The sequence below is a fragment of the Anabrus simplex genome, chromosome 13 (assembly GCF_040414725.1).
Source record: "Anabrus simplex isolate iqAnaSimp1 chromosome 13, ASM4041472v1, whole genome shotgun sequence".
Classification (NCBI taxonomy): domain Eukaryota; kingdom Metazoa; phylum Arthropoda; class Insecta; order Orthoptera; family Tettigoniidae; genus Anabrus; species Anabrus simplex.
In genome coordinates, this window is record NC_090277.1 from 33,590,460 (window position 1) to 33,602,801 (window position 12,342).

Consider the following 12,342-nt stretch of genomic DNA (forward strand, 5'->3'; position numbering starts at 1 on the left):
AAGGAAAAAATTGTCAATTTACTGGATATAGCAGCATTCCGAGAGACTACATCTCTGATGACTTGAAACATGCTAAAGGAAAGCTATACAGTATTCAGACTTTACAAAAGCATTTGAAAGTATTAACAGACAGTACATTAAAACCATGATGATACGAAAGGACCACATATTGGTAATTACTAAAATAGTTAGCCTACCGTATTTACTCATGTATTAGACCCCTTCGCGTATTACATCCCCCTTGGTTTTTCGAGACGAAGAAAATGAAAAAATAAAACTTGCATACAAGAACCCCCCCAGATCCCCTTTGCCTGTCCCTATATCACTGGTTTTGTCCAGGTCCTATCCTAATATCCGCACGGCAAGAACAACTCCTCACCAATCGTGCAACAATAATCACTACCACCAGCTATCGAAGCACCACTCACTCATCAGTTCCTAAGTACAGAGGTTGACAGTAGGCTACAGAGCACCGCTTGGCAACACCCTTCCTGAGAAGGCCGCAAGCATGTAAACAAACGACAGTCGTTATACGGGTGTGAAAGTCTTGTCAACCGGGCTGGAGTAATGATGAGCTCACATCTTGTGCAAGTACAGGGCTGCCATATTCGCTAAAAGTGAGAGAACCATCAATTTCACTCTCGCTTCTTGAAATTTTTATCTAACATATCCAGACCAATGGTTTTGTCACTATCTTACCGTAACCTATCCAGATCAATGGTGGTGTCACGCAGGATACTAAAGGCCTAAGGGCTGGTAAGTGACTCTAACCTGTACGTCCCCCGGCCAATGGTCTAGTAACTAGCCGGACCTATCCAATCCACACCAATGGTTTTGTCGCTCCTCGGACATAACCCATCCAGCCCAATGGTCTTGTCACTAAGATTGTGTAAGTTGGCAAGCCTGCCGAATGTTACATGTGCCATCTCTAACCTCACTTTCACACACCGGTTATAGAAGTTTTACACCGAATACTGTAACAAACCATCCCATAGCGATAATGATGATAGGCCTAGACCGAACACTTCGTACTTTAAACCATTTGAAATAATTATTGTGTTAATGTCAATTATGTTAAATCGCATAGTTACCTGAATTGTTCAATTCCATATTTGTGGACGAAGATTCGAATAGTGGCGGCGTAGGACTGGAGGCTCTCATATTGTTTCGTATCGTAGGTGGAGGTCTAGTACGCTGTATTTTCATAAGGTGACTCGGAAAATCAAAAACTGTAGGGATGGCTCTGGACAGCAAGCGTCTTCTATCATTGTTGATCACTATGTATTTTTCTTCAAAATGTCGTGAACACAGGAAACTGTGCTTTGTCGGAAACCATTTATCACGTTTCATATTTATTACCCATTGTTTCGTGAGTTCCTTATCTTTCAGAGGGAACCTAGAGAGAAAAGCATAGATTGATTTACAAACACTGACAACGGGGAAACATACTCTGCTAATGACCAAACATTGCATTCTTTACTAAAAAAAAAAACTTACCTGAAATATGATATATCCTTTGAGCTGCCTCTACGGAACGTGCAGTTGATTGCTGCACATATAGGCGGCATAATTTATGCAGTTAATTTATCAGATCCAGTGCAAATAAACCACGATAAGAACACACAATAACCAGAATAAACCGTAAAACACGGGCGGATATAATATGGCGTCGCTATTTTGCCTTGGCACCGCCTAGAGCGCTGTAGCAGACGTGTTAGCCACTCTATAGTCCTCTTTCTTGGCCGTTAGTGATGTGTTATTTCCTCATTCTCTTTTATTGTTAATAATATATTCTCTTTTAGTGCCAGATATTGTTAGAAAGTGTAGTTCTTGTGAATTTGTTTTCAATCCATATTCATTCGTTTTTCTGAGTACTGTATTACGATTTAAAAGGGCTGTTTAGCGCGGTCATATTGCATCAGCAGTTCTCGCAGGCGTAGCGCGCTGGCAACAGAGGGAAGGCGATGCTCATTTGTTTTGCGAAACTTCAATTTAGAAGTAAGGCCGTGCGGAGTATAACTCATTCATTTGAACGAAGTGCCGCGAGGGCTGTTTCTAGGCCTATATCGCGTCATGAACTACCTCGTTAATTTGAACTAGTTCATTTGAACGACTCAAGGCTATGAACGGTATCTAATGAACTAGTTCGAGCAAATGAACTAACTGGACCCGTCCTGGTGATAGTAAAAATAGTTTATGTTTTGCGATTACTATATACTGTACCGTTGCCTACGCTAGTATCTAGCAGGCTTTGACTGTACATACTTCACAATGTCCGGTTCATTTTCGAAGTGGCGAGTTTGTTGTTTGTGTATGTTCATAGAATTTACAATACGGTTTTGAATGATGCAAATGAGGCATTTCGCGATACGTTGTTCAGTTTCATTCTGTTAATATTGTGCTACATCTCGAAGATTTATTCACGAAGGAATTGTGATTTCTATCATTTTACATTGTGTCCACAATCTCTAACATATTGTCGGTAAAGTTCAAGGCTCAAACATTTACTTCTGTTAATGTCTTAGAACACAATAGTGATCGTAAGAAATCTTTCTTAATCAAAGATCAGGTAAAACTTTTTCCGGCCATAAGACCTATAAGACATATACATAAAACCACCTTTATTTTTGAATATTCATACCTTTTGCAGTATAAGTGCGGGTAAGTCTTTCCATCATATGTTCTAACAAAGTATACCTGAGTATCAACTCCATCGGATATCTAAGTTTAATGGCATGGATCATTTTTCTGAATTGCTGCGATGTTGAAGAATTGAGGATGGTCATTTAAGAAAGAAATAACCAGATATAGTGTATACTTTTAATTATTTATTGGTGTGTTATTTAACTCATCTGTGAGTACGACTTAAGAGGGATACACTGAATGTTGATGTGTTTTTTTTTACCTTGTCGGGTACAAAACATGTTAGTAGTAATGTCTTAGGTTTGAAATCCTGAGAGTTGTTTCGTTTCTAGTAGTAATGTCTTAGGTTTGAAATCCTGAGAGTTGTTTCGTTTCTGTTATCTATAAGATAATCTGTATTCCTGTGGGATTACTTGGTATATCAGTGTTATTTTGGAGATTATTCCGTATCATATTGATACCCAGTAGGCAGTATTTGCTTCTGACGTTTTCCTTATGTGTGATTGCTGCCTAAAATAATTTCTTCATGACATAATTCTGTCTCTGGAAATCAGAAAGTTAGGTATTTGCATACAGTCCCAATAATATATTAATAGAATAACCAGTGATGGCCAGAATAACTATACCTGGTACCCCTTATTTTTGAACCCTATGTTGAAATATGAAATTAACGTGCCAAATCTTACCTTGTTACACATGTGGAAGGAATTGAAGTGTTCGTTATCAGTGCTGAGGACCAACTTGTCTGCGCTAATAAGTATGTCTACTTTTGTAGTAAAATATCATAAATTAAGTGATATTTTTCCAAATTTGCCAGCTGAACAAACACTGCTTCTACCTGAAACCACTCCCAGAATTCAACACAGACAGGTTTCATTACCACCTGGGGAACAAAAAGTACTCCTAAATATTTAGACCAATGGACTGACATCAAACTCTCTTCACCAGACTCCCTGTGAAACACCTCTACATTGTGTCATTAGTCAGAACTTGTGCAGACCATAGACAGAAAGAACACTCAATTAACGGTTGGTAGTATTGTCCCAGCAAGTGAGTAAGGAGCTAACAGCAAGAGAAGATAATACTTTGTGCCCCGTACAGTGTGCTCTCACATTGCCAGCTGAAGGAGCATACAATGTTTCTTCATAGATCTTTCTTAGGAAAATAAATGCTGTTGTCTTCTATCATAGATATTCATATTAGAAAAATGTTTTGAAGACATTAAGTTTGGCTTCATAATGTGGAAGGCTTGCTATTCAACGTTAACTTAGTTAAAATAACCTGTAAGTTTCTCAGTTTGTTGAACATAAGACACATGTTTATATAACATTAGTACATAGCCATGATTCTAGCTGATGCAGCATTATGTAGCAACAGACTCTGAATGTTTCAGAAGGCAATGTAGTTGTTTATTGTCTGCGTAACTCTCTCAACACTCAGGCAAATGTGGGAGTAATAAACCAGCTAACTGCACAAAGGCCTACAAAGATGAAATGAGCTGAAAGCAGCAACACATACATTTTTATCTCAAATTTAATAGTTTGGAAAACTTAAAAAATATTTTTGCTCTGAGTATGGGGTTTGACACTCTATGGAATTGAAACATGGATAATAATTGGTGCTGAGAAGGAGAGAATTAAAGCATTTGAAATGTGGTGTTATTAAAAGTTATTGAAGGTCAGACGAATTGAATGAGTCACACATAAAGAGATAATCAATCAACATCATGAGAGGAGAATGAGTAGGGAAAATTTTAAGCTAAGAAGGGAGAGAATGATAGAACACATATGAAGACACTGGGAACTTGTTCAGGTGGTTTTGAAGGGAAGTGTAGAGGATCAATCAATCAATACTGATCTGCATTTCGGGCAGTTGCCCAAGTGTTAGATTCCCTATTTGTTGTTTCCGAGCATTTTCTTAAATGATTTCAAAGAAATTGGAAATTTATTGAACATCTCCCTTGATAAGTTATTTCAATCCCCAACTCCCCTTCCTATAAACAAATATTTGCCCCAATTTGTCCTCTTCAATTCCAACTTTATCTTCATATTGTGATCTTTTGTACTTTTAAAGACACCACTCAAAGTTGTTCATCTTCTGATGCCATTTCATGCCATCTCTCCACTGACAGCTTGGAACATACACTTATGATACAAAATTATTGTAATTTTATTATAGACCACCTATTCAATACATTATAAGCTAATATGGAATTACATCCATATTAAATTGTTAACATGGAACGTGTTTTGCTCCTTTTGTAGTGAGCATCATCAGCCAAAATATTTACTCAAGTTTTAATAACATCATGAACATATTCTATTGAGCTAAAAATATGCTTTACAAGAATGAGTGACAAGTCTTACGATATTTTATTTTACTGATCATGTAACAACTAAAATGTTATGTCTTAAGCTCAAACACAGTTGTCTAAAATCTTGGTATTAACATTGTCTTTTAAATCTTATAGACAAAACTCATCAATTAACCATCTATTTAAAACCTTTGTATGAAATCTGGTTAACTGTATTGACTCAATATTCTTGAATTGTATAATTGTCCTTGAACCTTCATCGCATGTTTAATGATTTTATGAAGCTAATAATATCCTGTATTTTAGACATTTGTCGTATTCCCAATATTGCTGGAGTAACACTAGTATAGTATGTATTGGTTAAAATCCAAATTTTTATCATTACATCAGTCTCATTAATCTTAAAATTAACTTGTTAGTAAAATGAAAACATTCAATGTGAAGTGGAATTTGAATGAACACCGCAGATTTTGAATTGAGCTTGTTGATATATCTGTAAATAAAAATATGTACAAGATTTCGAACTATAAACCTATACAAACATTTTAGTGGTAGAATTATCACTTACCCTTCCTGCTGCTGCTTAATTGTCTAGTGTCAGTCACAAGTTCGTGATAACTGCTTGTTGCTCCGTTAGTGCTCCTTGTATTATATGAGTGAATGTGAGTGAGCTTGTGTTTTGGCGGGGAGTGGGAAGGGGAAGCGGAGGTAGGCGGTGCATTGATAGCTAATGTAGCTGGTAGAGGGACTGTCTAGGGGTAGCAAGGGGAGGAGTTGAGTTTGTTTGCGTCAATGTGTTGCTAACATTTGTTGGATTAAAATTATAAAGAATGTATTTATATCAGTCTTATGTATTTGTATTAATTTTGGTAATTGTTGTAAGAGGGGGTTCTTTAATTCAGTTTCATCATTTAGGTTCTCATTGTATTGCTGATCTAAATAAATGTATATGTTTTCCAATTCTGTCATTACTCTTCCCTTATCTACCCTTCTTAAAATCCTTAAATCCCTCTCAATAATTGTGAAACAGTGTCCAGGTTCTTGCATGTGTGCACTCATTGCAGGATGCTTCCTATGTATCGCTGCATTGACATGTTCAAAATATCTTAAAACAAAGCTTTTGCCAGTCTGGGCAACGTACGAATAATTGCACCCTGTACATGCAAGACTATAGATTCCTGATCCTTGATATTGGTTGCTATTTATAATAAAGTTAATATAAATAGCAATCAGTAATAATAAACTTTCACCATTTCCATAAAGATGCCAGGCAAAATATAACAAAGAAATTCAAATACTGTATACATAAGCTGTTATGATTTTGTTGGCATAGGATAGTGTCATGAAGAGCTGTATCAAACCAAGATATGGATGCTGGTATTCAGAGTGCTAATCAGTGGCCTGGTCTTTCAGATTTCATTATGTTTGCTGCAATTTGTTCTTGATCGTTGCACATAAGGTATTTAAATTAAAAGTCATGACCCTGGCTTTTTAATTCTTGCTAAACTGCATCTTTTGGTTATGATCAAGATATTGACAGTAATGTAAGACTGTAAATGCTATGCCATGATCATAATATTCACAGTTTTATAAAACTGGAGGTCATATGATTATGTACGCGATACTGACTTCATGTAAAACTTGAGGTCATATAACTATGATCACTCTACCTATATTCATTTAAAACTACACTTTAGTTGCTTAGTCAATAGACTATAACCTAGGAAATTACCAACTTAAAAATGATAATACTGTATGTATTGCTGGCTCATGTTTCAGTCTAAGTTTGTTGGAAGTAATTTACAACCACAGTTCCTTCAAAGTACTTCATTTGCAGTGTAAAATGGACCTGGAAATAGAAATCAAAGAGGAACCTGTCTCGGTTGAAGGAATACCGCCACTTGTAAGTTTCATTCTATATAACTGTTTATTAGTTGAAATTTAGCCTGTACTAATTGAACGAGTTTGACAGGTTACTATCATTATAGCAGATCTAAAGCAGACACACTGATGAAGGCCTACATTAGTGAAAACTTTTGGGCTCTCTCTTGGCTCTCTCTGTTGCTACATTCAACACAGTTCATTGTAATCTTCTGAGTATGTGGCTTGCAGTTCAGTGGCTCTTCATTTTGACAGTTAAAATATCACCTGAATAGCTCAGATGGTAAATCATTTGCATGGTAATTACATGTTGCCAAGTGTGATCCTGATTTAGGCAGGTGTTTTATTTTTAAGATATTGAAATATCCCAGCTCGTCTGGGTAGCTATACTGGCATGTAAGTAAATTCCTGCACAGTAACATTCTGGCACCTTAGTGTCTTTGTAAACCTTAAAAGTTATTAGAGGGACTTTCAGTGATTTACTGTGACTTTCCTTTAATAAGCTATTCCGGAGAATGCTACTTGAGAGATGTGATATTGCCCAAGAGTTCTAAAAGTTAATATTATGCAGTTAATGCACACTGTTCGGAGAAGATTGTTCAGCTGGAATAATTATAAGGTATAAGCTCTGCAGAGTAGAGTGATGTCCAAACATATCTGTCAAGCATGCTCCTCTTCAAGATTGCTTATAAAATTATGGGTAGTTACTGCCATTAGGATATGATGCCATGCCATATCCTCTCTCATTCATAACTGACTTCTCCACACTTACCAGCGCACTGATGGCCAGTGGTCTTTTACATATATGATAACGTAATAAATTCACAGTGCTCTAACAGTGGTGTGTCCAAACGTTATTATTACTTATGGCACCATCAGGTAATGCGGTATGGGCCCCTCAATGATCCCTGATGGTTACTGTTTGTGAGGGAATTTACTTTTAACTGTCAGTATCAAAATTTAACAGCCAGTTCTTCCGTTGAGGGGCAGAGAGCCTTCGTATTACCTAGATTATTTGGGTTCATTTCCCAGCCAGTTAAGTATCTTATTACCCAAATCAGAGATCACGTCTGAGATCCACTTGCTCTATGTGAGAACAGTTGAGGAGCTACCTGACAACAAGATAGGGGCCTTGCTATAAAAACCAAAGTGTATTGGCTGGGAGGCTGAACGTGCATCACCTTTTTATCTTCTTATTTTAGGCTGAGTAATGGTCGCTTAGTTCCCTGTCATTTTTTACTGCTTTTGACTATTAAGGTTTCATGGTGTAGATTTTGTAGGGACCAAGTGAGTTGGCTTTGCAGTTTGAATCACATAGCTGTCAGGTTGTGTTTGGGAGAGAGTGCGTTTGAACCACTCTGTCACCGTCTGTGAAGTTGATGTTCTGCGATTTACAATTTCTGTACCTCAGTTAGGGCAACAGTCTCTTCTTGGCAGTCCCAGGTCCTTCCTATCCCATCATTGGCATAAGTCATATCTATGTTGGTGTGATGTAAAACAAACAGTATAAAAAAAAAGGTTTCATTATCTTGGCAGAATAATGTGTAATGTAACGTGTAGAAAAGGAAAGTAATGGGACACTAACTCATTCCTGTTTCTTTAGTATGCCTTGTTTGTAACACCTAGTCTATCTGTGGCAATTGATTGTAGATCTGTTGAGGATTCAACCAGTCTTTTAGCTGAGGACTGAACATATGACAGGTGAGGTGGATGTGATATGCTTCATGCTGAGTTGTTCTTGCCAGTGTAAAGTAAAGTTTGGTGATCTGAATTTAAAAAATAATGCTTAGGATAAGTAGAATAATTGTCAGTACTTGTGTATAATTTTCTGATGACAGTGATATTTTAAAAGGTTTTATGTGTGATATGACTGTACCAAGAGAAAATGTATCCCTGGATATCAAATAGGATGCTTTTCTTTACTAAACTGCACTCCGTGGTTTCCCTAAACATTAGTTAAAATTTGAAATGAACTGAAATACTAGCAGGCAATGAATATCATGCTCATTTCCTGGTAACTACATTAGTTGATGTGTATTTAAGTAGAATGCCTAATATATATTCTTTTCCACAGGAGAACTTTCAGCCTGTATCAGAAATGATACCTCTGAAACAAGAAACCAAATCAGAATTAACAGAGCCAGGTTCAACACAGGAAAATGCATTTGAGGTAATGTACATAATTTGATGAGTTAGTGTCTGAAAATTGAAATAGTGAGAAAATGGCTGAACATATTTCAATGCATGACTCTTCATTTCAATGGATTTGATTTAAGTGTCCTAGGGAGAAATTAAATTTTTATAGCATAATTTTCATATTTGCTTCTGGAGGTTCCAAGATCTCACACTAGGTGTCAGGTGGCAGATGATGTATTTACAATGACCTCCACTACATACCATGTGAGAGTTGGTATCATTGCTACTAAACTTTTGACCATGTACATATTTTTAAACACAGAGTTTCTATAGGTTGATTTGAATATCCTGGGAAAAATATACATTTTTTAATAACATAATTTTCATATTCTCTCCTTGAGGTTCCACGATCTCATGCAAGGTGCCAGGTGGTAGATGGTATATTTCCAAAGACCTCCACTACATATCATGAAGGAGTTAGTATCAGTGCTACTAAAATTTTGACTGTGTAAATATGTTTGAATACAGAGTTTTGTAAGTTGATGTTCTATTGATTCTGTGTAGTATAACATGAGGGAAACTACTGATCCCATTTCACTGAAAGACTCCTTATTTTAAGGCATTCAGTCTAAAGATCCTCTTAAAAGTAGTCTTGTTCATAGGCTTGTTAATTTTCGTATATAATATTCTAATTCTTTTTAAAGTAGTTCTGAGTTTGACCACTGGGTATTGTGCTGCACAGCTAGGCATTATGCGGTGTCTGGTGTTGTTCCAAGAACCTCTTTGCTGTGTGCATAGTGTGTGGCAGCTGGTATCATAGCTATTAGTAATGTATTGCATGAATAGCCTTTTTCAGGCAGTGGCATGTTAGCTTGTTAGGACAGTAGTGTGAATTTTGTATAAATTGATGCTTGAAGCTTAGACATCATGAATTGATGGAGTTATCTTCACTATATAAGATTTCATGTAATAATTGTTAACTACTAGATGTGTTAGGGCACATCTCCATCCATGCAGAGACTCATCTGACAGGATGCTGTTTGGTTGGGCCAGTCTGAATACAATGAGACCTGGTAGAATATTCAATGAAGATGGTAAAGTTGATGAAAGTAGTAATCCTGGTGTAATATAATATATAAGTTTTTAAAAGAAGTGTTGTCAAAGGTACCAGTTGTAATGGAATGTGGTAAGATGGTCAGTTGAGGCGTCAAAATAATGCCTGACTCCTGTCATTTTTATATTAACCCTTTAGCTCTCAGGCTATCTTCATTAGTCAAGCCCAGACCATTTTTCATGATTATGTATGTTAAAGTGTAAAAAATTGCCATATAACAAAATCCCCACATACAAAATTGAAAAAAATCACAATAGTACAGAGTTTAATATGGTTTTAGGAAAAAATATCCCAAAATTGTTCATGGCATATTTTACTACCAAAAAATTGAAAATTAGAAAATATATTACAAAAAATAAAAATCGGTTTTTTAATACTCAAAATGTAATCTGTTCTTTAGTGATATTGTTGTTCAGTCATTCTGATAATAAGATCATTTAATTCTGTATAACAAGATATAATTTTGCTTTTTGTATTCATATTTAGTCATGAGTTCTAGCACCTGATGTAAAGAACTGTACTCATAGCTTCCGGAGTCAGCATTTGTGTTTTGGAAAACATTCTCCTGTCATCACTACCTGTAAAGTACGAATCGCTCTTCTTCTTTATCTACAGCTTTTCCCACACCTGTGCGGTCGCCGGTGTGAACTGTGTCGTACATGTGAATTTGGTTCTGTTTTATGGCCGGATGTCCTTGCTGATGCCAACCCTATATGTAGGGATGTAATCACTATCATGTGTTTCTGTGGTGGTTTGTAGTGTAGTGTGTTGTCTGAATATGAAGAGAAAAGTGAGGGACAAATACAAACACCCAGTCCCCGGGTCAGAATAATTATTCAAAAGTGATTAAAATCCCCGACCTGGCCGTGAATCAAACCCGGGTCCTCTGAACCGAAGGCTTCAAGGCTGACCATACAGACAATGAGACTGACTAAAATCCAAATCATTATTGGCTATAAAGTCACTGTCATCGTCTAAAGCATAAAAATAATCCAAAACATCAGAATTATTTAGCCTAGAACTTGGCTCGGCCATTTTAAAAAATTAGGCCTACTCGTGGCACGAAAATGTAAGAACACGAAATGTTAAACTTAATTTTACTTGAGAACACTGATGAATGTTGAATATAAACAAAATATTATAAACAATAAACTACTATTAAAATGGAAACAATAAAACGAAGGAAAACATGTATTTTGAAGCTTAAAAGAGGCTGTACTCACAACCAGCACACTTCAGCTCGCCATGCGATAAACATAGGCGGTTTGATAACTTTATTTGTTCCAAACAGATGAGCTTAGTGTCTCTATCTCTCGGGAAAAGTGTAAACTAAATCCAAAAGCTACTATTGCTGTCCTTTCCTGACATCTGGGAGTTGTACTAATACAGCCAGCCGAACACAGAGCCGATAGATGCGCATGCTGAGTGTTTTAAGCAATACCCCTTGAGCTGATAGATCAGCTCGCTGAGTGTATAAGAGTTAATCACCACAGCATAATTATTGGTGATTTTGAAAAGGATTAGCCTTGTTTATACTGTTTAACAGTTATATCAACCTTTTGGAGCACTCAGTTTGCATTAAGAACATAAAATATATTTGTCAGCATATACAGGACCTGTGGTGCATAAAGAACCACCAAACTTATTCAAATTCTGAAGAAAAAAAGGATCAATTAGGTTTCACTATGCACTGCTGGAATTTATCACGTGTGAAATTATAATGCTATTACTGTTGTTATGTTTTTGATTTTGCACATTTTATTTACACATATTAAAAATTAGTGTGGATTTATTGTTGCTGTTATGTCTCTTGTTAGTTTACTTCATTTTTAGTATTTTGTTGGGAATTACGAGATCCCAAAACAAAAATCAGCCTCATCCTGTTCTATTTGTAATGAACTTAAACTCTGCTTGGTGTGATGTTCAAGAAAGGAGTTCTTGGCTTCATTGGGACAATGTGCAACTGCACATGTGCTGCGAGCCCATTTGCTTTAGTGTGGATTATTTCTTGTGCTACACTGAAGAATAATATGCCTTCTGCTAGCCATAGTGCATGAAAGGTAAACATAATGTACGGTACATTACAGTATTACAGTCATCTACATTCACAATGGTTTTGCATTGAAGGCACCAATACATGAGCGTATTGATACCAGCATTACTCACAGAGTAATACTCCTGTCACTTGAATGCATTCTACAATTACTCTAACTGACAATCGAAACAATAAAACTCACCTGAAATTCTTATATTA

At 36.4% G+C, this 12,342-nt stretch overlaps 1 protein-coding gene across 4 annotated transcripts in view; it reads left to right on the forward strand.

Annotated features, from left to right (window-relative positions):
• The first annotated feature begins 2,361 nt into the window (after positions 1 to 2,361).
• LOC136884858 (zinc finger protein 90) overlaps positions 2,362 to 12,342 on the forward strand; it is a 41,873-nt gene continuing 31,892 nt past the window's right edge. Inside the window, exons 1-3 of one of the 4 annotated variants that reach the window (XM_067157148.2) lie at positions 2,362 to 2,482; positions 6,737 to 6,860; positions 8,913 to 9,008. In XM_067157148.2, coding sequence (XP_067013249.2) covers positions 6,801 to 6,860; positions 8,913 to 9,008 — 156 coding nt within the window. In that variant the 5' untranslated portion in view covers positions 2,362 to 2,482; positions 6,737 to 6,800. Of the gene's footprint in view, positions 2,662 to 6,558; positions 6,861 to 8,912; positions 9,009 to 12,342 lie in introns of those variants that run through there. The other 3 variants (XM_067157146.2, XM_067157147.2, XM_068230080.1) reach the window with 3 other exon arrangements.